Source organism: Mugil cephalus, chromosome 17, assembly GCF_022458985.1.
Source record: "Mugil cephalus isolate CIBA_MC_2020 chromosome 17, CIBA_Mcephalus_1.1, whole genome shotgun sequence".
Lineage (NCBI taxonomy): Eukaryota > Metazoa > Chordata > Actinopteri > Mugiliformes > Mugilidae > Mugil > Mugil cephalus.
Window position 1 is genome coordinate 24,307,659 of NC_061786.1, and position 27,193 is coordinate 24,334,851.

Sequence of the window (27,193 nt, forward strand, 5' to 3'; positions counted from 1 at the left end):
GTTAGCTATTTCTTTAGATTTTTATTTTTTTTTAATTTTTTTTTTTTATTGAGCTTTATGAAAAGGACTCTTTTATGCTTTGTGGGGTTGTATTCCACCCATTAGTAGCCCTATAAGTAAAAACCGACTTCCTGAAAGGATCTCACCATCTCCTCTGGTTGGTTAGCTGCAGGTGATCTAAACTGGCTGCAGAGTGGAGTTGGCGAAACTGTGACAGATTTTATGAGGCAGTAGTTTTTTAAAATTTAAAATTATTTGTTTCAGCGCAGGAGCCTTCATCTAATGAGGATTAAATTGTGCAATGATGGAAGAATCTTGATTTTTTTTATCCAGGGTTTTGAGAGCTTGTTTGTATGTGGATATGCCCGGATTTAAAGTAGTGGAGTTTGCACTGGTGCAAGTGACAGTAATTAATATGAGATATTATGGGGTAAAACATGTACATTTTTACTACTTCGAATAACCTATATAATCATTTGTATTTATTTATTTATTTTTTGATTTGAGTGTGGGAACCTACAGAGGACTTCACCGTGCTATAACTGTCAGGAACACACAGTGACCATCAGATCTAGAGCCTGTACTATTAAATAATACCCATAGCCATGCTGAGTTCCTCTCTTCATCTCCCTCCCCCTCCTCCTCTTCTCCGTTGAGACCCAGTTCCACAGGAAACAGATTTCAGTGTTTATTCATCTCAAGATTATTAAGTGGGAACAAACGCTGGATGGATGGATGATGGATAGATACGTTATTTAGCCTGAGGGGAAGTAGCTTCAGCACATGGAATATAACAATGGGTAAGGGATAATGTATAATGAGCTGGTGTTTATTGAAAATAAATACATTTGTCCAGCAGGGGGCAGTTTTATCCAGGAGGGGGCAGTAGACGGCAGTAACACGGACAAATCCGAGAGGAAGAAGCAGCAAACGGATGTTGCTGTGTTTTGTTGTCAGCAACCGTTGCTGTTTCCAGATATTTCAGAGTTAAACTTCTTTTTCCAGCAGCTGATTTAAATCTAACTTTAACTTTATAAACTTCTCTTTCTGCTCTGACTTCCGCCTCTCGACGAGTTTTAACCTGGAGTTTTTAGCTGGAACATGTTTGAAAGTTGAGATTAGCCTGCAGGCTAAGTGTTAGCTGAGGTTCAAAACAACTTTATTTAAAGCGGACTTATAAACAGTCCACATGTCCCAGCTCAGTCCGGATCAGTCCTTCTGCAGCTCAGGTATTCTTCAGCCGGGCCGGGTACGCGGACCAGGAACAGGACCAGGACCAGGACCGGTCCAGATAACTGTCCAGAAGCTACGGGACCCTCCCCGTGTCCAGCCTCCTCTGACCGAGCATCGCTATAAGCTGAGCCGCGGGACAATGAGACAGAAGCCGCAAAACGGAGCTCCGATTCGGCAAGAGGCGGAACAGAGGCCCGGTAGGAGCGTTACATCCGGGTCTTCCGCTTCATTAATGTGTTAATTAATTTAATAAAACATCTTTGTGGGTTCTCTGCCAGTCTGACTCTCACTCTTCATCAGAAACCTCAGGTAACCACGTCCAGACGTCACGGTTCGCAGCCGGAGGTCGAAACCTCCTCCTGGCAGCTCTGAAGCAACGGTGAGAAAAGCATCAGGTTCAAACAATAAAAATAAAACATTGGATCAGTGGGATAACGCCTTAAAACTCTACACCTGTCTGTGTTCTCAGCTCCCACAGCGCCCCCAGGAGGACGGTCAAAGTACAGCTGCTGGACCAGAGGCGGCCCCCGTCCACAACAAAGCCCCAGGATGAAATGGGGGGATCTTTGGACCAGGTGGAGGCGGGGCTGGCTCCTGGTCGCCAAGGAAACGCCTCCCAGGAGGCAGCGGTGGACCAGGTGGAGGCGGCAGCTGTTGCGTCTGCAGCTGCAGCTGCGTTAGCTGCTCCTCTGCTGAAGGTAAAAACCTCAGAGCAGTTCACCATATTCCACAGGTAAAGGTGTGTGTGTGTGTGTGTGGGGGGGCTTCCATGTGGTCATGTGATTGTTCTAGATTATCTCCACCCCTCGACCACCTCATGTCCTGGAAACATCTGCATGAAAAAATGCATGGTCTTGCTTTTACATAGCACTTTTCTACCTACTCAAAGTTTCTCAAAGCGCCGTAACAGTCAGAGACACATCCTCCCATTGGCTCACACCAGCCGCCCCAAAATATCGTTCCTAGATTCCCTGGTTGTTTCATTACTTCAAGAACAAGGATCGAATTCTTTACTTGTTCAGACAAGTTTTTACTTGTTTGTGTCCAGGCTCAGTCAGAAGTGGAAGTTCGAATGTCTCAGCTGGTTGACATCGTCGAGAAGCTTTTGCAGACTCAAAGGTATGTGTCTCTGCGCTTGGCTAGCTGTGACTAGCTCTGGCTAACTCAGCTGTGACTAGCTCTGGCTAGCTGTGACTAGCTCTGGCTAACTCAGCTGTGGCTATCTGTGGCTAGCTGTGACTAGCTCTGGCTAACTCAGCTGTGACTAGCTCTGGCTAACTCAGCTGTGGCTATCTGTGGCTAGGTTTCAGGAAACATTGTCTCCTGTCCCATTGTAGGCGCTTGTGTTTATCATGTGTTGATATAACACGTTAACACCTTAAGATGAATTAATCTGTTGATGTGTTTAAAACGTGACCCTCACCCTGTCCTCAGGGGGCGGAGCCTGAGCCAGTGGTCGCTGCAGTACCTGGAGACTGTGCAGGTAAATTTATTCACTGTTCAGGTGTTGCTGCTTCCTCTCTGCTGCCTATTATTGTCTCCCTGTCCTTAACCCAGAGCCAGCTAGAGTCCACCCTCAGCAGAGAGACCGGCCAAGCCCCCCTGACCTCTGACCTCCCGGCCCAAATGGAAATTGCAGGTAAACACGGATTTATAGATGAACCAGAACCAGGTGGAAGCATCTGTTACTGTAGCAACGCAAAACTATGACTAACTGTATGTGGAGACCAGGTTGTCACGGTAACCCTGGAGCTGCAGCAGATATTTATAGTGTTTGTGTCAGTGTGTGTTAGGGTGTTTATTAATGTAATTTTCGTCTTTGTTTATTTCTCTCAGCTAATCGCTGCTCTGTACCTGCTTCTTCTTCTTCTTCTTCTTCTTCTTCTTCTGATGCTGTGAAAACCACTGCGGTTGTCATGGATACCCGCCGGCGTGACCGATCTCCAGATGAGTCCAGGTGAGTGGAGGCTGAGTTTGTCTCGTCTGGGGGGGGCTGTCTGATGATTCTATTTGTTTTAATTTCAGGGATGAAAGGCGTCTCCTAAGAAAACCGTCCTCAGCCTTTCACGGCCAGGAGCTGCTGAGACCAGCTGGTGAGGGGGGACGTTTGAAGACTGTGAGTCCACAGCAAAACTGGAGCTGAGCCGAGATCTGGTTTGCTGATCTGAACTGAGAATTTATTTCTGTCGTCCAGAACCAGAACCCGTCCAGACCTCCAGACCCTCGGCCGTCTCGGTCGGTCCAGAACCAGAACCCGTCCAGACCTCCAGACCCTCGGCTGTCTCGGTCCGTCCAGAACCAGAACCAGTACGGACCTCCAGACCCTCGGCCGTCTCGGTCGGTCCAGGTCCAGATGACCCCTCTGGCCCCGTCCATGCTGGAGGAGGCAGGTCATGTTCTCCGTCAGGTTCAGAGACAGAAGAAAGTTCTGGAGGAGAATCTGGAGAATCTGCTGAGAGTTGAGGCCGGAGGAGTTCTACAAAGTCACCTGGAGGCGCTAGCTGCTAACAGGTAGCTAATGCTAGCTGTCAGCTCAGCTAACACACAGCTAACTTTAACATTGCTAACATTGTTTAACTGCTAACATTACTATTACTATTATCTTGCATTGAATATTAAGTAGTTCAATTAATATTTATTTAATATGATTTATTTATTTCAGTGTTTATTTTATAGGGTGTTTGTGCAACTGCTTTAACTTTAAACATGGCTAAGTGTAGGGACAGTGAATCACCAAGCTGTTGTAGCGTGTAATTAGCAGCCTCGTGATTGGCTTGGCAGTGATATGGGGTCTGGTGTGTACAGGATCAGATTGACAGGTCTAGTGTGGCGCTCTGTGTGAAACGTTGGCTGTTGAGACAGCTCCTGATTCTCTGAACGACTGGAAGATTCAGTTTATCCCTTTACTATAATATGTTGGATTCGTGTCAATGGGTATTTAAAGAAATTTAAATTGTCGCACTGTACAGCCATGACACAGCACTAACTGTGGGCTAACACACTGCTAGCAGTGCTAACACACTGCTAACAGTAGGCTAACACACTGCTAACAGTAGGCTAACATAGCACTAACTGTGGGCTAACACAGCACTAAGTGTAGGCTAACACAAAGCTAACATTAGGCTAACATAGCACTGACTGTTAGCTAACACACTGCTAACAGTAGGCTAATAACATAATTTCATCGGCTGTTGTTAGCATGGGTGCTCCCATCTTGCTGTGCCCTGTGATGTCATGGGGTTGGTTGTTCTGTAAAAACTCTCATATGCGTTTTGTACAAAACTGATTTCTTGGCTCGTGGGCTATAGTTGCATAAGTAGTAAAAAATCTCAATAAAAGCAAATGCCTCGGTTTACCTAGTAATTAGTACCAATGGAGCAAACGTGGGTCGGTTACACAAAAACGAATTCCTGTGTCTGTCCACCACCACGTAGCATGTACTTGTTTTGTATGGTTCCAGCTAGCTTAGCTTAACTGCTGCTAACTAGGTGTTGCACTGTTTTTCACTGAAAGCATCCAGCAGATGGACATCACCACCCTCTTCCTCTCAAAGTGGTTATTTCAGATGTTGTTCTCAGTAGAAGGACCGATACTTGTACGTTTAATTTCCCTTTGGAAGGTGAGAAGTGTTTCAGTCTCACTGCCTCTGTTTATTATCGTGTCTCTGCTGCTCTGTTTCTCCTCGTCTCATTAATAAAGGTGAAGGTTTCAGGTGTGTTTGTGTCGTCTGCAGAGACTGGTCTGAGGAGGTTCGCATCAAGAAGACAGTGGACGCCTGGATCAACTCTTTATCCACAGATGTCCAGGTGAGTCCCCAGCAGGACAAAGACGAGCCAGAAGGAGACATGAGCAGCAGCTTCCAGCTCCTTGTTCTGATTCTTCCTCAGGAATCAATGAAATGTCGCGCTGATATGAAAAACAGTCCAAACACAAAAAAGACCCATGACCCTAAATTCATCCACGCTGATTCTGCCACATGTTGTTTCTTCGTATCGATGCACCTGCCGCTATCGTCTCCGTCCTTTGTTGTTTCTTCTTCTGCTGATGTGTTAATGTTCTTTGTCTTCTGAGCATCAAAGACAAAAAGGACTCATGGACCTCCTCTTTCTCCTCAGGCTGAGACAACCTCTGAGGACCATGCACTGACAGCTGGACAGAGGGGAGGACAGACAGCTGGACAGAGGGGAGGACAGACAGCTGGACAGAGGGGAGGACAAAGAATGGTAGGACCCTTCTGCCTGTGAGGGATTTATTTCTATATTTTATCTGATCACTGATGTGGGACAGTTTGTGTGCAGGCATCAGACTCAGGAGGACGGATGGACATGGAGCCCGTGGACGAGGACGGAGAATCGTACCTGAGCCGTCTTTATGGCAGAGCTCCGTATGAAGGCCTGAGACGAACCCTGAAAAAGAGTCCGTACCTGCGCTTCAGCTCACCTGCCTCACCTGTCAGCAGGAAGCTCCGCCCTCGACTAGTGGAGAGTGTCCGAGGTCAGAAGACATGAACCTGTCCTCACCTGTCCAGTCACATTATTTATGAACTTATCATTAATGAACTCATTGTTTCTGAACGTATGAATCAGGTGTGAAGCTGAAGTCCTGTAAGACTCAGACCAGTCTGGCCCCTCCCCTCGCCGTGTCACCAGGACGACCTCAGCGCCAGCGTGTCTTTAGCTCCTCCCATCTGACCTCAGGTGACCCCGGTGATGGTGTCCCTGTTGCCGTGGCGATCCCTCTGAGTCAGTAACCTGCTGAACACGTGTTAATTCATTGACCTGAAGCAGTTCATCATCATCTAGGATCGTGTTAGCCGCCATCTTTAATTCTGCGTCTGAACGCATCACTACAACTTCACAGCTTCTGTTTTATAAATATGAGAAACATGAAATGAAAGGGAGTTTAACTTGTGCCCCCTGGTTCTCCAGCAGCTCGTCCCAGGATGGTTTACTCCTCCAGGTGTGAGCATCCACAGGAAGTGACATCACAACCTACGGCTCCTCCCTCTTGTGTAGCAGCCCCTGAGCCGGAGCAGCAGGTGAGCTCCTCAGAGACCGAGTCATTTATAGTGACAGAACCAGGTCTGAGGTTCGTTTCTGTGTCGACAGGAGCCTGAAGCCGATGGAGCTCAGTCTCCTCCTCTTCCTCCTCTTCCTCCTCTTCCTCCAACAAACGCTGTCGACATCCTGGAGAGGAAGAGCAGCGGAGATGAGCCGGAAGAAGAAAACGTCTTTCCTGGATCTGAGTTCCTGTCTGTTGGTGACGTTCAGGTATTTACTGCGTTTGCAGGTGGATTAAAATATGATGTCGTGAGTCAGGAGGTGCGTTTGATTTGCTGATCTTTAAACAGATGTAACAGGTACATGTGTACGTATGAAGGTACATATGTATAGTTTTTAGACACTTAAAATTTTACACAATCTGAAATATTATCATGAAATATTGAAGTGGCTGCTTCTTCACGGCCTCGTACGAACATTTCTTATCTTATTTCTTATCTATATCTTCTTCCGTGACTGAACTAAAAGAAACTGAGAGTGATTCTTTACGTAACAGTTCACAAATACACTGAAAACGTTTTCCACCACTACACACACACACACACACACACACACACATATATACACACACACACACACACACACATATACACACACACACACACACACACACACATATACATACACACACACACACACACACACACACACACACACACACACACACACATATACATACACACACACACACACATACACACACATATACATACACACACACACACTCACACACACACACACACACACACACACACACACACTCACACATATACACACATATACACACACACACACACATATACATACACACACACACACACATACATATATATACACACACACACATATACATACACACACACACACACACATATATACACACACACACACATACACACACACACACACACACACACACATATACACACACACACATATACACACACACACACACACACACCCACCCACAACAACCTGGATGTTTGTTGAGGCTCAGATGCTGCGTCTCCCCTCGTCTCCCCTCAGGAGGAGGACAGTGTGGTGGGGGAGGAGTCTGTGGTGGGGGAGGAGTCTGTGGAGTTGGTCGGGGGTTCGTCTCCCCCTCCTGTCCTGTACCAGGGTCCAGTCTTCCCCCCCGTCGTGCCCCCCACCCTCCCTGCCCAAGATCAGGTCTCGGTCCTGGGTATCAACCAGCAGCAGGACGTCCTGGAGAACCGCCTGGTGGAATGGTGAGAGACGGTCCTGCTGGTTCCTGCTGGTTCCTGCCTGGTTCCTGCTGGTTCCTACCTGGTTCCTACCTGGTTCCTGCTGGTTCCTGCTGGTTCCTACCTGGTTCCTGCTGGTTCCTACCCGGTTCCTGCTGGTTCCTGCTGGTTCCTACTGGTTCCTACCTGGTTCCTGCTGGTTCCTACTGGTTCCTGCTGGTTCCTGCCTGGTCCCTGCTGGTTCCTACTGGTTCCTACCCGGTTCCTACTGGTTCCTGCTGGTTCCTACTGGTTCCTGCCTGGTTCCTACCCGGTTCCTGCTGGTTCCTGCTGGTTCCTACTGGTTCCTACTGGTTCCTGCTGGTTCCTGCCTGGTTCCTGCTGGTTCCTACCGGTTCCTACCCGGTTCCTACTGGTTCCTACCTGGTTCCTGCTGGTTCCTGCTGGTTCCTACCTGGTTCCTACCTGGTTCCTGCTGGTTCCTGCTGGTTCCTACCTGGTTCCTGCGGGTTCCTGCTGGTTCCTACCTGGTTCCTGCTGGTTCCTGCTGGTTCCTACCTGGTTCCTACCTGGTTCCTGCCTGGTTCCTGCTGGTTCCTACTGGTTCCTACCCGGTTCCTACTGGTTCCTACCTGGTTCCTGCTGGTTCCTGCTGGTTCCTACTGGTTCCTGCCTGGTTCCTACCCGGTTCCTGCTGGTTCCTGCTGGTTCCTGCCTGGTTCCTACTGGTTCCTGCTGGTTCCTGCCTGGTTCCTGCTGGTTCCTACTGGTTCCTACCCGGTTCCTACTGGTTCCTACCTGGTTCCTGCTGGTTCCTGCTGGTTCCTACCTGGTTCCTACCTGGTTCCTACCTGGTTCCTGCTGGTTCCTACCTGGTTCCTACTGGTTCCTGCTGGTTCCTACCTGGTTCCTGCTGGTTCCTACTGGTTCCTACTGGTTCCTACCCGGTTCCTGCTGGTTCCTACTGGTTCCTACCTGGTTCCTACCTGGTTCCTGCTGGTTCCTGCCTGGTTCCTACCCGGTTCCTGCTGGTTCCTACTGGTTCCTACCTGGTTCCTGCTGGTTCCTGCTGGTTCCTACCTGGTTCCTACTGGTTCCTGCTGGTTCCTGCCTGGTTCCTGCTGGTTCCTACCTGGTTCCTATTTGGTTCCTGCTGGTTCCTACTGGTTCCTACCTGGTTCCTTCTGGTTCCTGCCTGGTTCCTGCTGGTTCCTACTGGTTCCTGCTGGTTCCTGCTGGTTCCTGTCTGGTTCCTGCTGGTTCCTACCTGGTTCCTGCCTGGTTCCTACCCGGTTCCTACCCGGTTCCTACTGGTTCCTACTGGTTCCTACCTGGTTCCTGCTGGTTCCTACTGGTTCCTACCTGGTTCCTGCTGGTTCCTACTGGTTCCTACTGGTTCCTGCCTGGTTCCTACCTGGTTCCTGCTGGTTCCTGCTGGTTCCTGCCTGGTTCCTACCTGGTTCCTGCTGGTTCCTGCTGGTTCCTGCAGGTTCCTGCTGGTTCCTACCTGGTTCCTACCTGGTTCCTACCTGGTTCCTGCTGGTTCCTGCCTGGTTCCTACTGGTTCCTACCTGGTTCCTGCCTGGTTCCTGCCTGGTTCCTGCTGGTTCCCACCTGGTTCCTACCTGGTTCCTGCTGGTTCCTGTCTGGTTCCTGCTGGTTCCTACTGGTTCTGACTCGTTGGTTTGTTTCTCTTCAGGCTGGAGCAGCAGCTGATGAGCAAACTGATCTCAGACATGCGCCCCAGCACTTTCTCTGACCCCGCCCACAACGACAGCTCCAACCAATCAGAGCTGGAGAAGCACAGCGCCTCCTCAGACACTGGTAGATGGACCAGCTGACATTTTTCTTTCCTTGACTACATCTGTCTCTCCACTCAAAACTCCTCCCTCCTCCTCCTCCTCCTCCTCCTCTTGTTTTTTTCTGTTTCTCTACCAGACGTTTCCTTCAGATCTGCTGGTTCTGGTTTATTCCAGGTTTTCTTAGTTGTGTTCTGGAGGTTTCAGGTCCAGGTTGTTTAAAACAACTTAAAACACATTATCTGTTCTTCAGAGGGGGCAGGAGGAGGAGGAGGAGGAGGAGGAGCAGGAGGAGCAGGAGCAGGAGGAGCAGGAGGAGCAGCAGGAGGAGCAGGAGCAGGAGCAGGAGATCTTCAGCTCTTCATTGACTCGGACGTGTTTGTGGACTCTGAATTAATCCGTCAGCTCGTTGATGAGGTTCTGATGGAGACGATTGCACTGATGCTGGGTCAGAGGGACACTCTGGATACTGGACCTGAACCAGCACCAGATCAGGAGGTACAGAACCTCTCCTCTCAGAGTCTCTGGTTCCAGTTCATCTTCACCAGCTGCTGGTTCTTTTCCAGGACGTACCAGTTCCACTGGTCCCAACACCAGTACCGACTCCACCACCCAGTCCGACCCAGCCCAGCCCAGAGACCACACCTGTGACCACGCCCCCTGCATCAGAACCATCCAGCCCTGTGAACAACGGGCCCCACCCACCAGTCCCAGCGCCAGGTTAGATGCAGTATTTAGCATGACATAGCATTAGCATCGTGTGGTTTCAGTGTGGGGATGGTTATTAGCAGTTAGCATCATTAGCATTACAGTTAGCATCAACAGAAACTTTGTTCAGAGGTTACAGTCATTAAAAAGTTTTGATGTCCTTCAGAATTCTCTACATTTCTACATTTTGTCCTGAAGTCAGTAAAGAGAAGCCGACCACACAGGAACCAGACGTATAAGAGGCCTTTAGCTGCTTAGAAGTTCCTCTGGGTTCCTCTGGTTCCTCTGGTTCCTCTGGTTCCTCTCCCACTATGATGGAGTGATGTTTGTTGGTGGATCATCCTGTGGAGGGGAACAGTCGTCTTCAATCTGTCTGACTCTCTGGATTATTTCTGGCTTCCAGACTCTTTACAGATGGTTGTGACAAAGGTTCTGATTACGTTCTGTCTCTGTTTAACTGTGACCTCAGAGCTGTTGGCCACTCCCACTCCCAGCCCAGAGCCCGCCCCTTCTGCGGGAATGACCACACCCCCCCTCACCTGGGGAGATGCTGAAGTGCGATTGGACGAGGAGAGACCAGAGCAACACCTGGATGCAGAGAACCAGCTGTGAGTAGTGGTTAGGGTTAGGGTTAGGGTTAGTGGACGGGTTCACATCCCATTAACTATGAACTGTTTCCTCCTCAAGGCTCATGTCTGAACCTCCTCAGTCCGACCCACATTCCCCACCTCCTCCTCCTCCTCCTCCTGGACCCAGACCAGCGTCTCCCTCCAGCTCATCAGATGCCTCCAGTTCCACCAGCAGAACCAGTTCCACCAGCAGAACAGCAGGAACCGAAGCACTGAAACACATCTCAGAGGGAGAACTTCTCCTCAGCGTCAACCAGCTGCTCGTCATGGCGGGTACCTGAAACTAACCCTCCTCCACCTTCTCCTCCACCTCCTCCTCCACCTCCTCCTCCTCCTCCACCTCCTCCTCCACCTCCACCTTCTCCACTTCCTCCTGCACCACCTCCACCTCCTCCTCCACCTCCTCCTCCACCTCTTCCTCTCACTTCCACCTCCACCTCCCCATCTGGGCCCAGTGCTCACCTTCGTCAACTCCTAACCTTGACCCTGCTAGTCTCGAAACATCCTCTAGAGGAAATTCTCAAGACATAAATACTGGTCTGTTCATCTTGGTTCATCCCTCGTCCTCTCCTCGTCCTCTCCTCGTCCTGTCTCCTCGTCCTGTCTCCTCGTCATCTCTTTGTCTCCTCGTCCTCTCCTCGTCCTGTCTCCTCGTCCTGTCTCCTCGTCCTGTCTCCTCGTCCTGTCTCCTCGTCCTGTCTCCTCGTCCTGTCTCCTCGTCATCTCTTTGTCTCCTCATCCCGTCCTGTTGCTGAATGCTTCTTTTGTTTTTATTTGTTTCTCAGAGGATGAGACCATCGGCAGTTTCTCCAGCTCTCTGCAGGACATGGTGAGCACCCTCTGTTGCGTCTCCTTCGTTCCTCTGTTGCGTCTCCTTCGTTCCTCTGCTGCGTCTCCTTCGTCCCTTTGTTGCGTCTCCTTCGTCCCTCTGTTGCGTCTCCTTCGTCCCTCTGTTGCGTCTCCTTCGTCCCTTTGTTGCGTCTCCTACGTCCCTCTGTTGCGTCTCCTTCGTCCCTCTGTTGCGTCTCCTTCGTCCCTCTGCTGCGTCTCCTTCGTCCCTCTGTTGCGTCTCCTTCGTCCCTCTGCTGCGTCTCCTTCGTCCCTCTGTTGCGTCTCCTTCGTCCCTCTGTTGCGTCTCTCTGCTGCATCTCTCTGCAGCGAGCGATGTGGAGCAACGACGCTGATCAGAGCCGTTCACTGTTTCACGTTAACTGCCTCAGAATAGCAGCAACTAGTCACTCATCAGTGAACGTGCGAGAGCTGCACAACAACTGAATGACACTGAACGCTGCACCACACTCACGGTTGTAACATCAACCAAAAACCCACTGAACTCCCACAATGCATTGCAGCACATTTACTAGTTACTGTCGAGTATTTAATTCAAATGTGTGTGTTACTTTTTCAAATATAATTATAAATTTGAATTGACGATGATCTTGTAACATTAAAATAAAATGTATTTAATTTTTTGTCGCTCAAAATATACGTCACAACTGGTCCAGCTATTTATTGGACTTTTCGACCGCAGGTAAATCAACCACGGATTAATCCCTGTTATGTTACATAAATGCTATTTCGTTTTCTCTGTAGCAGTTATTTCATTTCCTAAATGCGACACACTATTGGTTTAACATAGAGGTAGAAACGATGTACGCAGTGTTGTCTTCATTTTAGATGTAAAGCGGTTTTGTGGCTCCCAGTGTTTTCTTTTCTGTGGGAAACGGATCCAAATGGCTCTTTGAGTGTTGAAGTTTTCCGACCCCTGGTTTAGTGCAAATAAACCACCACCAACCGTCTCTTCTAGCTGCTGATGTTATGATGACCTCTTGGTTTCTAAGGACCTTCTAATGTCATGTGGTCTCTTCTTGTCCTTCCAGGATTTGGACCCCCCCAGTGACGGGCAGATCCGAGGTCACAGCCTCCTGCTGGCTTTGGTGACCAAGATGGAGGAGGGAGCTTCAGACAGAGGACAGAGACCACAGCCAGAGGTGAGTCCAGAGAAGAAGAACTTGTTTCACAGACACTCAGAAACCATGGATGAACCCTGCTGTGACCCCTCAGGGCTCCTGGAGAATGGGAGACCAGGACCAGGACCAGGACCAGGAGGAGATGAGTATCGGGGAGTTCAGAGAAAAACTGAGGAGAAAACCAGATCCTTCACAGCGGAGTCCAGTCTCCTCACCTGGACAGACGAGTCAGACGGCAGGTATGAGAACTTTATTAAATACAGTTTAAAGCTGAGGGACGAGTGTCCTCTGGTTGGTGGGTTTGGGTCAGGGCCGTCCTCTAAGCCTAACCCACCTATGAGAGGACTAGAGGAGGAGGACTGAGATAGAACCTGATCCAGTCTGAACTCGTGTCCCCGTTCACACCTGGAGACTGAAGCCCAGGACTGATAATGGTCTAGACCAGGGACAGGGACAGGGACAGGGACAGAGGACAGGGACAGAGGACAGAGGACAGGGACAAACAGCTGGTTTTATGGTGGTTTTATCCTCAGAGTTTCTATTTAAACCTCAACCTTCCTCCAGTCTCAACAGTCTCAGATGAAACGTCTTCGGACATAAACCAGGACCTGGAGGACTGAGAACCTTCCGATTGTTTTAAACTTTAGATTCTAGAGAAGAAGAAATAAAAGAAAAAAACAATGATGCTCTTTTCTCTTTGATTCTTCCCAACCACCTGTTTCCTTCAGACTGGTCAGAACATCATCATCATCATCGTCATCATCAGGAGTCCTGTCCTCATGGTTAGTGCAGTGAGATCCCAGAGTAATTATTAAATAAAACATGAAGTGATGAAAGAAAATGAGTGGAATATAGAAGAAGTAAAAACATCTGGTTTGAATCGGCCTCAGGTGAGTTTAGCGTTTCCATGACAACTGCTGCTGATGAAGGTTAGTCTCTGCAGCTGAGGAAGAGGAGGAGGTTGAGGAGGGAGGAACCAGGAGGATGGATGTTCATCTGCCCTCAACCAGACCAGAGAAGGAGGAGAAGGAGGAGAAGGAGGTGAAGGAGGTGAAGGAGGTGAAGGAGGACTCTGACTCTTCCACCCACAGCGTTTTCTGATTCTGATTCTTTGGGTCAGACTCTTCATGTGACCTTTGAACTCTGACTGTTTAAACCCATTAAAAATGAACGTAATAAATGCCTTTCACAAGACGTTCATGTTTACAGCGCCCCCTGGTGTATGATTGTGAGTGAGTGATGTTTTTGTGGTGGTCGAAGAGGCCGTTTATTGAGTGGCCTGTTGGTTTTGCACCTTCACTCAATTCAGGAAAAACTCTTTCTAACAGGGTGAAACCTGGAGCAGAATCAGAACCAGAACCAGCACAAATGGAGGAAGCAGAGAAGATAGAGGGCAAACAAGATAAACAGACTTCTGTCATAGATACAAACACATGTCGTTGTAATATTAGTCTATTGATTTTTTACTCTGTTTACCTACATTTTAATTAACTCAGAAACACTTACTTATTATTTATTATTATTAACTAGTTATTTCTAAACAAGCACCTTTAGTTTGAAGGGAACAACAGGAAGGGGCTGCTGACGTCAGCCCGGTGGGCGTGTCAGGCAGTGTGGATGGGGCGTGGCCGTGTGGGGTCCGCCGGCATAGAAGGGGCGTGGCTGTGGCAGCCAGACTGCGTGGAGGGGGCGTGGCTGTGGGTCAGTGTGTGGATGGAGCTCCAGGGGGAGCGGCAGCAGGACGGAGCTCAGTCCGATTCTCTGCTTCGTTCTCACGGATCTTTTCACCGCTGCTGCCCCAGAGCCTGCGAGGACCGACCGGACCCGGGTCGACGCTTTATCGCCCGAGGACCCTGAAAACACCGGTTGATACTGGACCTGAGCGGGACCCGCGGTCGGGCCCGGTTCTGTTGCAGTTGCTTCGGACCCTGATGCCGCAGAGACCGTGAGGCCGAGAGGAGATGCCGCTGCCCGGCCGCTGCAGCCGGGAGAAGGCGGCGGCTGTGGACGCGGATGCGGCGGAGCGACTCTGCTCGGTCCGGGAGCGGCTGGAGGCCACCGTGTCCGGGCTGGAGGAGCTGGAGCTCCTGCGGCATCGGCAGGAGCAGCGGGTCAGGGCCACTTTAAACCCGGGCCGGAAGGAGGCTAAGCGGAGCTCCGAGGAGAAGCTGCTGGAGGAGAACATCCTGGTGCTCAGGAAACAGCTGGTAGGTCCTCACTCTGACCTCTGACCCCTGACCCCTGACCCAGTCTGGGGTCAGAGATATTTAGTAGTGATTCTATTTATTTCTATTGATCGATCAGTTCACTGTATAAATCTGGAGGATTGATCGATGTCTAACATCAAAATATTCATCAGCTGATCAAACTAAACATTTAGTGTCATCACAAACAAAAATAATCCAACCTATGAATGCATAGAATATGTTAAGTATATGGAGGAAAGAACTGATTAATTATGTGTGAAGTCTGAGACGAAGCTGGACATTTTATCCTGCAGGCCTCGAATCCTCTGGACACAGATGAGTTTTTAAAACAGCAGCGATAGACGAGTTTCATTTTTTTCCCTTCTCTAAACCCTGAGTCTGGAGAAAGAAGAGGAGGACGTAAAGATGAAGGTAGAGAAGGAGATGGAGGAGGAGGTGGTGAAAGTAGAGAAGAGGGAGGAGGATAAAGAGGAGGTTGTCGGTTCAAACCCAGAGTCTGGTGTTTCTCATTAGACTTCGACCTCTTCATGAACCTGAAGCTTCATCTGAAGACGAGTCATGAGTTCAGATGGCGGCCATCTTGTTCCGTCTTTATTAAAACATGCTGACTGTGTGGAGCTCGACACGTGTCGGCTGCAACATGATTCACGGTTGAAGGAGGCGTCTCTGTGGGTTTAAGTCCCTGCAAACATTCAGCAGATAAAACTGTCCCTATGAGGACCAGGAGGTCAGAGGTCAGGCTGAGTAAATAAACAGAGCACACAGGAAGTCAGTGGGCGTGGCCTGGCGGTAACTAATACTGACCAATAATAATAGAGGGTATGTACGTGAGGTCATAGCAAGCGAAGTCCCCATGGTTACGGCGACTGAGTGGCAAAAAGTGACAGTTGAGGATAAAGATTAGTAGCATTAGTTGAATTATAGGCTTTAGTAACATCTAAATAGTAAAATTTAGCATCTAAATTTAAAAAATAGGTGAAAAGCTGTCGTGCGATTGACTGAACCAACAGACTTGAACAGCGGTCAAAGATATATTTGTACAGATATCTGCCAAAGTACAGAGAAGTAAATGGAACGCTACAGTAAAGTGTGGCTAACATTACTTCTTGTTAAAGGGAGGAAGTTACATCAATGCATATCCTCTGTTAATTCTGTGATATTTGTCCCCAGATCAGTTTCAACGTCAAAGACCTGAAATATGAATGTCTTCCAGTCAACCGCGTCCACACTCTGCTCCGTCCACCTCGGTCCTAACATAAAATCGGACTCATTATTTCAGTGTGACCATTCTGATTATATATCAGTAACGTCTTTAATGTTTCCACCAGAACTGTCTGAGGAGGAGGGACGTTGGTCTCATCAGTCAGCTCCAGGAGTTGGACCGACAGATCAGCGACCTGCAGCTGGACACGGCACATGATGAGTCACATGATGAGTCACATGACCAGCTGGAGACAGACAGTCGACCGAGTTCAGGTACAAGGACATCACACCTTGACCGAGGGAGAATCTACTAAATCCATTTATATAATAAATTATAATTGTACAGTGTCTCCTACGAGGTTCTAACTTTTCTTTATCTATCAGTAAAGAAAGACACAAAGACAGAAAAGCAAAATAAAATATAAATTAATACCACTACAGCTAAACACCGGTCTGTTAACATATACACACAGACACACAGAAAGAGTCCGTCAGACAAATAGCAGAATGGTTAGCATGGTATTAGCATGCTAACTTAGCCTGGAGTTAGCTCCACTCCACTGTATAGTAGCCACCACGCCCCCCTGTTGTAGCTGAAGATAAGATCAGTCTGCATTCCCCCCGAGTTCTGGTTCCTGTGTGATTCTTCATAGAGACTGTATCTGTCTGATGAAGTCGGTTCGGTTTCCTCTCATCTCAGGTTTCTTCGAGCTCAGCGACGGTGCGTCTGGATCGCTGTCCAACTCCTCCAACTCCGTCTTCAGTGAGTGTTTCTGTTGGACGGTGGATGCTGGAGGATGCCTCCCATCCACAGGTAAGTCCAAGTTCATCAGTTTTATTTTTATATTCAATGGATTCATGGCTGAAACAAATGTCTTCAGTAACATGTTGGTGGCTCTGTTGATGAGGAGGTTCTGGATCTGAGGCCTGACTCTGAATCTAAAACCATCAGCGTCAGTTTCTGGTTGAACGTCCTCCAGGAACCTGACCCTGCACAGCTGCAGGGTTTCTTTCTGAAGCTGCAGTAATGTGTCTCTGTTCATACTTGGCAGTAAAATATCATCTGATAAGACGCTTGAACACACCCAGAACCTTCTGTTCCTTTATGGAGAATCTGCTGCAGCAAACATGCTTTGAAAGAATGACACGTTTTTATCACTGTCTGACACAGAATATTGATTCTGAGCATATCAGCAAATGTTCCTGATGAAACGTGATTAGATGCCACTCGGCTGGACATGTTTTATACTCAATCTGAAACCAGTCTACAGGTCAGTTTGCCTGTCATCGCTTCTTTTAGTTTAATTAGTTCATTCATTTGGTTTGATTTGTTTTTCTGTCTGAGGCTTTCGGTACATACATAAGAAGACAGAAATAAACACAGTGGAGTGTTTTGTGCAGATAAAATCAGATGTGAATGAGGAAGTGGTGTCTGGTCACAACAGGCCTTTTCTCTGGCAGATATTCTGACGTGTTGGAGCAGGAAAAACTTTACAAATGTCTCTGTGCTCAGACGTCATTCGTGTTGTTTCCTCCAACTGTTTTTCCTGCCTATGTAAAATATGTTCAAAACTAATTATTTATGTCTTAGTTCGATATGTCTTAACAGTGTAAATTAATAATTGACTAAAGCTGTTTCATGGAAAGGTTCACCACATCCAGACCAGTGAGGAACATGAGATGACAAAGCATCATTCAGGTCTACTATGATGAGAAGAAACCTTTTATCAACCTCTGATCAGACCAAAGAATGTGTAAAGATCCAGATCAGGCTAAAGAACATAATTCCACCTGGAGACTTTAGAGTACAGAGTAGGAGACACCGTCTCTGGAGACCAACATGGTTCAGACTAACTGAAAATAGACTGTGTATAAAATGTCTGATTCTTGAAGAGGTCCAGAAATAAATGGATGTAGCTGTAGTTATGGATGATTTTATTGTCTTCATGTTAGTTTGTCCATCTGAGTTGGGAACTCGACTATGTCTACACGTTTATCATCTCAGTCTCAGACCAGAGTGAACACGGAGGATTAACATTTCACAGAACACTGTCTCCACTGAAAAGAATTTTCCACTTACTAATGGCTGAGTGCTCCGTCCACAGCCAAACCAAACAGAGTCATTACCACAGTCAGCAGACCATTTCATCAGAACAGCCTCGCTCTCAGTTAACTCTCCGTCAGCTGCTGCGTTTAAGAAACACAGCAGCACGAACTAAACTCTGATGTTTTTAGACTATTTATGTTTGAAAATATGAGGCTTTAACTGTCTGGTTCATTGTCATTGTGCTTGTTAATGTCTAATTCTTCTTGTGTCTAGATGAGCTGGCGAGCTGTTTGGAATGTGAAGGACTGGTTGGAAAACTTTGTGATGACTCTGCCACAGTCCACTGCTCACTCTCAGCTCCTCACCCCACTGTGGATGTCGCCTCTTCCATGGTTTCCACTAACACTCAGTCTAAATACCACTGCGACCTGGTGTCCCAGAACAGTGGTGAAATTTACTGCTACCCAAGCCCGATGCATGCGGTGACTGTCCAGAGTCCTGCTTTTCTGCAGATGTTGGGTCATGGAGGTCACAGCAGAGATGAGACTGAAGTTTACAAACCAGAAACCTCTCCACTTCTGGCTTCTGTTTCAGTCACATGTGTACCCCAGAGCTCCTCTTGGCCAATTTCCTCCTCCCCCGCTGCCTCCCAAACTCCTTCCCATAAACGACTGGACAACTACATCTACAGTCTGCTGCAGCGGAAGGCCCAGTCTATCAGGGTCAGCAGACCCAGGACCAGCATCAGCACAGAGCCCTCAAAGAGCATCCTGAGGCAGGCCAGTCTCTGTGGGAGGCAGCCGTCTGGTCCCACTTCTAGTTCAGGGACTCTGTGGGGCTCTGACCTCAAATCCTCATCACCAGTAGAAGGTGTTGCAACCTCGTCTTCTCAGAGGCAGTGGTCTGTGGAAAGTGACACCAGCTGTCTCCATAGTTATGGCATCCAAAACAGCTGTTCTGTAACCAACAAGAGCTCAAATACAAGTACAAATGGTATCCTGAGAAAGAACAAATTGATTCTTTCTTACCCAGGAGCATCGACCACAACTAAAGACTTCAAGGAACCAGGCAGTCTCAAAGCAAACCCTGAAGAGACCAAGCAGTCCTGTTGCCCTAACCCTGACCCTGACCAGGAACTGTTCCTTAAGTCACACACAGTTTTGAAAACACAGTCAGGTACTCCCAGAAACAGCCCTGAGTCTCTCAACATTGGTCCAGCAGAGAAAGATGTTGCTGTTCTGGGTTCCTGCTCCCAGAGTCAGAATGAAAGAAGAGAGAGTTACATGGTTAATGGCAGATACGTTCCCACCCAGCAATCCATCAGACACTGCAAGGGTGATCACAAAAATGACAAAAATGTCAAGGTGAAGAGCACCGTTACTCCGAAGAAGAGTTGGGCCTCTGAACACAAAGAGCCTACATCAGAGAGAAGAAGAGATAAATCTCACCGCAGGCTGAGCTCTAGAAAGTCACAGCAGCTGGAAGATGGCGGCTCTGCTCACATTAAGGTTTCCAAGAGAGGGGGCTCCTCCAGAGTGAAACGTTTCCCTCCATCTATCCCAGAAGGCCCAGACAGACATGTTATGAGCAGCACACTGAACAACGCGTCATCATGTGTTTCCAAGCACTGTCACCATGCAAACCATGGTAAGCACCTCCTTCATGGTCACCATCACTATTATGGACGTGACCACGTCGTGGTTGTTGCAAAACCAAAGTATAAACGGAATGGTTACCGTCGGTTACGTGCGATCATGGAGGTTACATACGATGAGGCGTTCAGGCGCACTCAGCGCCGTCAGAGAAAGCATCTGCTCAGCAACTCTGCAGTCAGCGTCGACCCCCCTGCCAGCCCTCGTCCTTGCGTTGCAGGCAGCGACTCTGAGTATTCAGCTGAGTGTGCATCGCTGTTTCACTCCACCATTGTGGACACTAGTGAGGACGAAAGGTCCAACTACACCACTAACTGCTTCGGAGACAGCGAGTCCAGCCAGGAAGAGAAGGTGGAGGAGAGCACTCCCAACACAAGCGATACGGAGGAGAGCGGGGGAAGTGGAGCCTGGGACGGGTCACGTGCAGTGGGTAGGGGGTGGGATCAGTTAAGGTCGGTAGGACAGGAAATGATCCCAGCCGAGGCAAAGGCCTTCGTCAAGATTAAAGCGTCTCGCAACCTGAAAAAGAAGATCCTCAGGTTCAGGTCTGGTTCTCTTAAAGTCATGACAACTGTGTGAACTGTACATTTCAACCAACACTAAACCATCATCCAAACCTAGGATAGAATCATCTTGCTCCTGAATGTTCTGTTTGGGTTTGATGAACCCATCTGAGCCAGTTCTCCTCTGTTTCCTCTTTTCATGGTATTTACTACGATGTTCAGATGCTAAAAACAAAACATCACATGGGCTCATCAAATGCTTCTGTCTTAATGAAACTTTGTATGGATCATATTCAGTTCATTGTGAAGCTAAAGATAATTATAAGGCATTATTGAATATCCTGAAGTCACTTTATATGAATCAAATCAACGTGTCTGCTCCTTTCATGCATAGAGGTCACTACAGTGTACAGCTGTTTAAAAGTGTTTTTTCTCTATATATGCCTGCAATTTTGGGCACTGCTGCATAGAGTCCACTCTAGTGGAAGCTATTGCATCATCGCATAAAAACAAATCCCTTTGGCTGGTCATTGTAATGGGAAAAAGTAGTCAGTGAAACCAAGATTTTCCAACAGTTAGGGAGAAAGACCAAACACCTCGGCTATTTCAGTTCCTAGCTTCTATAAAAAGATACCATAGCAGGTAAAAAAAAATAAAAATAATAATTACATCAAGTAACATCTAAGGTGACATATTATGTAAAGATTTTCAAAGTTTTGATTTTATATTTGGAGGAAATACAGATTAATCATCTGTCCACTCAGTTGTGCATCATACATCACTAGCTATGTTTCAACTTCAATGCAATGTCAATTTATACCAACGTTATTCTAGAAAATAATTCATATCCTATAATGTTTTGGCTGTAAATCAACTTCTTGATGTTTTTATAATGTAATTTGAGTTTTTTCTATATATCCTTATATTCTGTAGAGCTTAAAATGACGGCTTCGTTCCACCTCCAGAGACCTGCTCGTTAGGCTGATTGGTGACTTTAAATTGACTCTAGGTGTGAGTGTGATTGGTTGTATGTCTCAGCGGTAGCCCTGCGATAGACTGGCGACTTGTCCAGGGTGGATCCCACCTCTCGCCAGGGGTTTCTCCAGCAACCCCCCGCAGCCCTAGTGAAGGATTAAGCGGTGGAAGATGAGATGAGATGAAGAGTGTCAGAAATGTCTGCAAAGCTAAGGATAACCAGTTTGAGGGAGACCTGCCTCCTTTCTTAGGAGAGAGCAAGATGAATGTTGAGGGAGCAGATGTAATAGATTTCTTCGTGCATTCTTTCATCCAGGATATGATCGATGACATTATATACAATACAAACCTGTCATGTTTATGTTTATGTTTTATGTACTTTCACATTTATCAATAGAGTTCAAATAGAGCTCTACAGAGTAGTGGAGGAACCACCATTCCAACAGAATACCATATTACAACTGTTTACCTAAATTACAACTATTCCTATATAACTACCATGTTATTACATTGATGTTTTTTACAGTACAAAATGCATGAAGTACACTTGAGTGGACAGATAAATATTTCTTTATAGGATAAAGATTTTTTTCATCCCTAAGGATGTATAAAAACACTGACTGAGTTTATCATAATTCATGCATGAAAGGGTTAAAGACATATGCACATTTGTAGATAACAGCTTTATCCATCTGGATTAAACAGTCTCTGCTTCTTTAAACTGAGATTCAAATTTACTGCTTCCCACAAACACAGCATAAGATGCTTTGTTTAACGATATGAAACTTCTCGCCTCCTGCACTGTCTTGTCTTTTCTGTGCCTTGTCAACACAAACCTGGAATCATTGAGCTTCAAATGAACAGACACGTTGTTGGACACAAATGATGCCGGCTTTCATGACTTCCTCCAGGCTAAAAGAGGATGTCACTGCTAAAGGTACAGGCCCCAATAAAAATATAAAGAAATATAGACTTGAATAGAATTGTTCAAGCTTTTGAGATGAATACTTGCTGATTCATGGTTTAAACTAGTGTTACCCTGATTACACCCTGTTGCCTCTAAACTCGTCCTTGTCTCATGTTTGAGGCAAATTGCCAGTGATGTTGGGGATATTTATTTGACAGTGTGCAACATAAAAGCACTGTAAAAACCAATTCGTTCACGTTCCAATTTATACGTTAATCTCTCAATCTTCATATTGATTTCACCCTCAAGCAAGTGTGTGCAGACTATTATGGGTTAGTCTCAGCACAAGTCGTCATACAGATAGTAACTCAGAGTCCCGAAGAGTCTTTCCTTTCATAATGTTTGAAGAGACAAGTTCATACATCTTAATTTACACACCTTTACTGTTGAGAAGTTGGATGCTGAGGCTTTTTTTTTTTTGTGGGATCATATCCTCTTGTCACTGGTCTAGGTGGGTTTTAAATCCTCCGAGTTTGAAGAGATTGCCCAAAAAGTTCAACCAGTGTTCCACCAGAAGAGTCCCAGGAAGTTTATTTTCAAGGACTAATGTCGAGTAACTTTACAACAAACTGAAGTTTGTTTCAGTTTGTTAAGATTTTTATGTAGTTGTGCAACATCTCAAAAATATACAGATGTGCTATGTCACATCTGTGTGCCACTCTGTGACTCCTTAGTTCCACAGTGTTGTGTCAATGCCCAAAAAACAAAGCTTGAATTTTGTTTGTAGTTTCAGTTTTTAAGAGTTTTAATGCTGGAATCCTGATAAAGTGTCACCCTTACCCTAACCCTGTCCAGAAAGGTTTGACCCTAATGTGGGATAAGACTATGTCCTAGAGCACCGTTTAAACCCCAGTTCCTCCAATTGTTGCTGAGAATGTTGTTTGTCCCAGAAGAAAGCTGTCGTAGTGGAATCAGCTGAAGTTGGTTTGAGGGTTTAAGCCAAATCCCGCTGCAGTAATCTCTTTATTTTCTGCACTTTGAGACAAACCATAAGGAAACAGGATGAATGGTGCAACACCGTTAATCTGTTGTTTGTATGTAGCTTTGTTTTGTATTATCATCACACTTTGCTGCACACCAAACATCTGTAAATGCTTCTTTAGATAGGCTGTTTTGTGATGAAAGCTTTTTAAAATGTATAAATCTAATATATTTGCTTAGTATGTATAGGGAACCACACGTGGTACTAACAAACCCTGAGATGTCATTCGAAATACTCAGCATTTAGATGTATGTGGAAACCAGACTACGGTTTGTGTTTTCCTTTCAGAATGTAAAGATTTTGCTTTGTTCCTTTGTCCATTTTAAATAATGTAAATTAATGGAATGTTTAATGGATGCTTGCTTATTTAGATTATCAGATTTTCTGAAATACTGTTGCAGCCTTGATGAAATGTGATCTGTTTGTCAACTCGAAAGCTTCTGGACTTTCAGGCTACCACCTCCCAAACAGATCTCATGCCTGATATATATACTGTATATAATATGATATAAATAAGGCCTTCCATATAAAAAACAAGAATTATCAATAATCATTAAAATACAGATTTGTTGTAGAAATCTTGCCTCAGAGCGGAATAAATACCAGCACAAATTAATTACTAATGATCATTTCTTCCCAACACGGGACTGATCAGGACAAAACTGTAAACTATTAGTTTTTATGTGAATTTCATCTGAATGAACCAGAGTCTGACCTCCATCTCCTCATCTGAATGTAATGATTTTATACAAGCAGCCTTAAAATGAGAATTTCATTGTTCTTGTCTTTTCTGGTCCAGTTTTCACGTTCCAGCGATAAAAACGCCTTTATTAAAAATAACTTGGTAACTTCCACGAAGCTATAAAAGTCTCAGAAAACTTTTATGTTTACTGGCTTTAAATTTAAATGTAAGCTTTTTTTTTAAGTAAAATAAAACTCTTCTCTTAATGTTTAACAACCGACACCAAACCACCGGTAACAACTTTACTCTGGTCAAAGTTCACCTGTGCAACAGTAAATGACTGTTACTAATGTGTGGATGATGTTTTGATGACAACGGTGCAGAACCTTTTTAAGCTTCATTAAACATGGACTTTAATATTCTGGGGTTCATGTGTTTCTTCTGATTCACTGTTTCTGTCTGGATCCAGTTACAGGAGATAATGGTATCAGAGCCGATGAAACCTGGGTGGTGAATGTGGAGTAAGAAATTAATAAAATAATAAATTTTGTGTCCGCTGCAGTAAACACTGCGGCTGTGTTTTGGCTGTGACAGCAGTTAATTATTAGTTAAGCCCTGTCCACAAAAGAAAACATCTTTAGAGTCTAATTAAATAATAAGATTAGAACTGTTACAATCATGGTTAATTCATTGTTACTGTTTATGTATTAGTAATTAATACTCGTGTTGCTTTAACCATACCACAGTTAAGAGGTTTAAAAAAATTATGTTGTCAGTGTACATAACATTTTACTGATTTAAATAGTTTGCTGCCAAGTGTGCACAGTGTGCACTGTGAAGCAAGAGATACAGTGACATCACTGTGAGTCAGAGAATTATTCTTTGTTTCCAGCAGTGGATGTAAAGCACCAAGAGGTTAGCAAATATTAATGTAAATACTGACCAAGTGTAAATGCTTTGTCTGTATATATCTTACCCTAACCTAACCCTCATTAGGGTAGGAAAACTAGAAAAAGTGCTCTGGATCCTACCAGTATAGTTGGGGTAAATCAATCTACAGCAAAAGCCTGGATCCTACCAGTGGATCACATTGGGATTATTATCGTTACTATTTGAATTATAATTATTATTACTACTACTATTATTAAAGCAGCAGCTCCTGCAACCTTATCAACATGTTCATTGTTGTCTAACAAGGCAATGGAGGAAAGAGAGATGAGGATCTTCAATTTGTCCTGTGCAGACTTGAGGGTGCCAAAGAGTCGGAACATGCATTTGTCAAGGCAGGGCATGCCCTGCTCCCTGTACTTATCCAGCTTCCGGAAGACAAGAGCCACCTTCATGACCATTTCAGTGCTACAGTGCCTTGGTGCATAACTCCACATAGGACTTGTGATCCCAGCTGGCCCAAGGGTGATGTGACTGCCACCCCCAATGCCTCGGTCAAGTAGAAAATCCTCTTAATCATAAGGATGTTGTGGCTGTCCTTAGTCCAGTTGCCAAGTGGGGGTGGGCACACTTCCACCGAGGCTGCATTCCATTGCTCAAGTCCTAGGAACACCTGCCCTTGAATCAGGCTTTCCCGCTGACCACGATTAGCTGGTGATCGCGGGGTGACGGGGTGCCTGTAAAACAACTATTCCAGAACAACCTCTGCCTGGGAACACTTTCCATGCGATTCAAAGCCTCCCTTTCCTCGGCTAGTGCTATACACCATCCTGAGCACGTTGTTTAGGAGGGCAAACGTTTTCAGCCTCCATGTCGTGTTCATGGTGGAGTAGGTTGCAAGTCGACATCACCCCACTCACTGGATGTTTGTAGGGCTTTCTCGTGTGTGGCAGGAAATCGTGTACACCTGAACAAAACACAAGCTTCCACAAGGCCTCCTCCCCACCGATCAGCACATTGAGAAAGCCACTGGACACATCCAGTGGTGTGCCGTCATGGTTGCTCTAGTAGTTGGCGCACTCTACCGGGCTCATAGCCGGATATAGCACTCTCTGTCCCCTACCCAATCCTCCAGCCCAGTCCTAGACTGCATCAGTTGCAGTTCTTCCTGAGGTGCCATGGTCAGTGCAAAGTGACATGACATGCAGGTGATGTGGTCCAATGACCCCACCATTGTCCTCAAATCCAGACTATCAGGGCTCTTTTGTCCAAAGAGGAACAGGGTGAACATGAGTGTCATGTCAGGTCTGATGTCAACAACCTTGGCTGCACCATCCAGTAGTCCTAGCACAGAAGCCTAGTTTTGTGCAAGAACATTGGACTTGGATGGATTCGCCAATGTGTTCTTGCAATTGATTCCTAACTCATACTCTCCTCAGAACTAGATTCAATCTCCATCAGTATAATAGGAATAATAGGAAAGACTGATTTGGACCCTCCGTCATTTACTTCTAAATATAATTGGACCCATCCATTGTCTCACCTGCCTGATAACATTAAAATGATTGTTTCAAATGATTTTCCATATTTTGACACACATTTCAAAATCAGCAGGATTATATTTAATTTGTCCAGACCCAAATTACAGGCCTTTAAATCCTTACAAAATAGCAAATTTATAGTTATTAAACTTGCTGATAAAGGCAGTGCAGCTATTATAATGGACAGGCAACAATATTTATGGGAGGATAACAGACAAATAGAAAACTGGGAAATCTTGAAACGGGGGGCTACTGCTGGGGCTACCATCTCTGTCAACATGGGAATCAAACCCATGACCAGAGCTAATCAGACAGACATATGATCATCTTTCGCAGGTTGTCTGAGACTCAGTATTCTGCTGCCACAGAAACCAGTCCCACAGCTGGGCCACTACTGCTGCGTTATTAAGGTTCCCCATCCTACTGTAATGGTGTGAATGGTCATAATGTTTTGACGGACTTGTTTGAATGACTTTTGGGGTGGCATCTGCACAGTTGCAATGACTTTTTCAAAATTCGTAGAGAAAAGTCCTGAGTTTGATCCCGATTAAACCACATGTTTTGATATGTAATCTGTCCTGCAGCTGTCAGGACCCATTAGTGTTGTGTGTCCTTGTGTTCCTGTCATTTCCTGTTTTATTTTGAAGTCTGATCTCATCCCAGTCTTCCTGTCAAGTTTCCTGCCTCTGTGATTGAACTGTTTGCCCTAATGCACCGCACCTGTGTCTTGTTGTCGCCCTAATCCTTGGGTATGTAAGCTGTTTCCCTCCCTCTCAGTGCCAGATCGTCTTATTGTTCCATGTAGTGGTCCAGCTTTTCCCCAGAGAGATTCCTCTTGTAAGACCTGATTTCTGTTTTGCTTTTTCTGAGACTGCCCAGTCATTTTGTACCTCTGTCTGATTTCCTGCCTGCCTAGTTTTTTGAATTTGGATTGAATAAGCA

The 27,193-nt window shown here is 46.2% G+C and overlaps 2 protein-coding genes across 13 annotated transcripts; both read left to right on the forward strand.

Moving 5' to 3' along the window:
• The first annotated feature begins 887 nt into the window (after positions 1-887).
• On the forward strand, positions 888-13,799 carry kiaa0586 (KIAA0586 ortholog). Of its 12 annotated transcripts, none has more exons than XM_047610817.1 (26): positions 888-1,430; positions 1,534-1,612; positions 1,703-1,931; positions 2,282-2,352; positions 2,668-2,716; positions 2,791-2,872; positions 3,070-3,190; positions 3,259-3,349; positions 3,428-3,744; positions 4,967-5,039; positions 5,349-5,456; positions 5,532-5,727; positions 5,820-5,930; positions 6,162-6,271; positions 6,345-6,503; positions 7,320-7,522; positions 9,198-9,322; positions 9,551-9,795; positions 9,864-10,017; positions 10,475-10,613; positions 10,693-10,907; positions 11,420-11,463; positions 12,515-12,625; positions 12,699-12,843; positions 13,333-13,386; positions 13,548-13,799. In XM_047610817.1, exons 1-26 carry the CDS (start codon positions 1,190-1,192, stop codon positions 13,703-13,705), a joined length of 3,630 nt encoding a protein of 1,209 aa, XP_047466773.1. In that variant the 5' UTR covers positions 888-1,189; the 3' UTR covers positions 13,706-13,799. The 12 variants fall into 12 exon arrangements, with proteins under 12 accessions (XP_047466773.1, XP_047466775.1, XP_047466778.1 ...); XM_047610819.1 differs by having other exon boundaries at positions 6,165-6,271; XM_047610822.1 differs by having other exon boundaries at positions 889-1,430; positions 5,820-5,975; positions 6,342-6,503; positions 13,495-13,799.
• A 145-nt stretch (positions 13,800-13,944) lies between these two features.
• Positions 13,945-24,244, forward strand: dact1 (dishevelled-binding antagonist of beta-catenin 1). The gene is made up of 4 exons (XM_047610823.1): positions 13,945-14,811; positions 16,140-16,287; positions 16,715-16,828; positions 18,335-24,244. Exons 1-4 carry the CDS (start codon positions 14,566-14,568, stop codon positions 20,290-20,292), a joined length of 2,466 nt encoding a protein of 821 aa, XP_047466779.1. The 5' UTR covers positions 13,945-14,565; the 3' UTR covers positions 20,293-24,244.
• Positions 24,245-27,193: the final 2,949 nt, after the last annotated feature.

Bases quoted from the DNA above. Each gene is read 5' to 3' on its own strand.
- kiaa0586 (XM_047610811.1), top strand. From the start codon at position 1,190: ATGTCCCAGCTCAGTCCGGATCAGTCCTTCTGCAGCTCAGGTATTCTT. The intron at 1,431-1,533 runs GTAGGAGCGTTA...ACTCTTCATCAG, and splicing joins AGAGGCGGAACAGAGGCCCG to AAACCTCAGGTAACCACGTC. The intron at 5,040-5,348 runs GTGAGTCCCCAG...CTTTCTCCTCAG, and splicing joins CTTTATCCACAGATGTCCAG to GCTGAGACAACCTCTGAGGA.
- dact1 (XM_047610823.1), top strand. From the start codon at position 14,566: ATGCCGCTGCCCGGCCGCTGCAGCCGGGAGAAGGCGGCGGCTGTGGAC. The intron at 14,812-16,139 runs GTAGGTCCTCAC...TGTTTCCACCAG, and splicing joins TGGTGCTCAGGAAACAGCTG to AACTGTCTGAGGAGGAGGGA. The intron at 16,288-16,714 runs GTACAAGGACAT...CTCTCATCTCAG, and splicing joins AGACAGTCGACCGAGTTCAG to GTTTCTTCGAGCTCAGCGAC.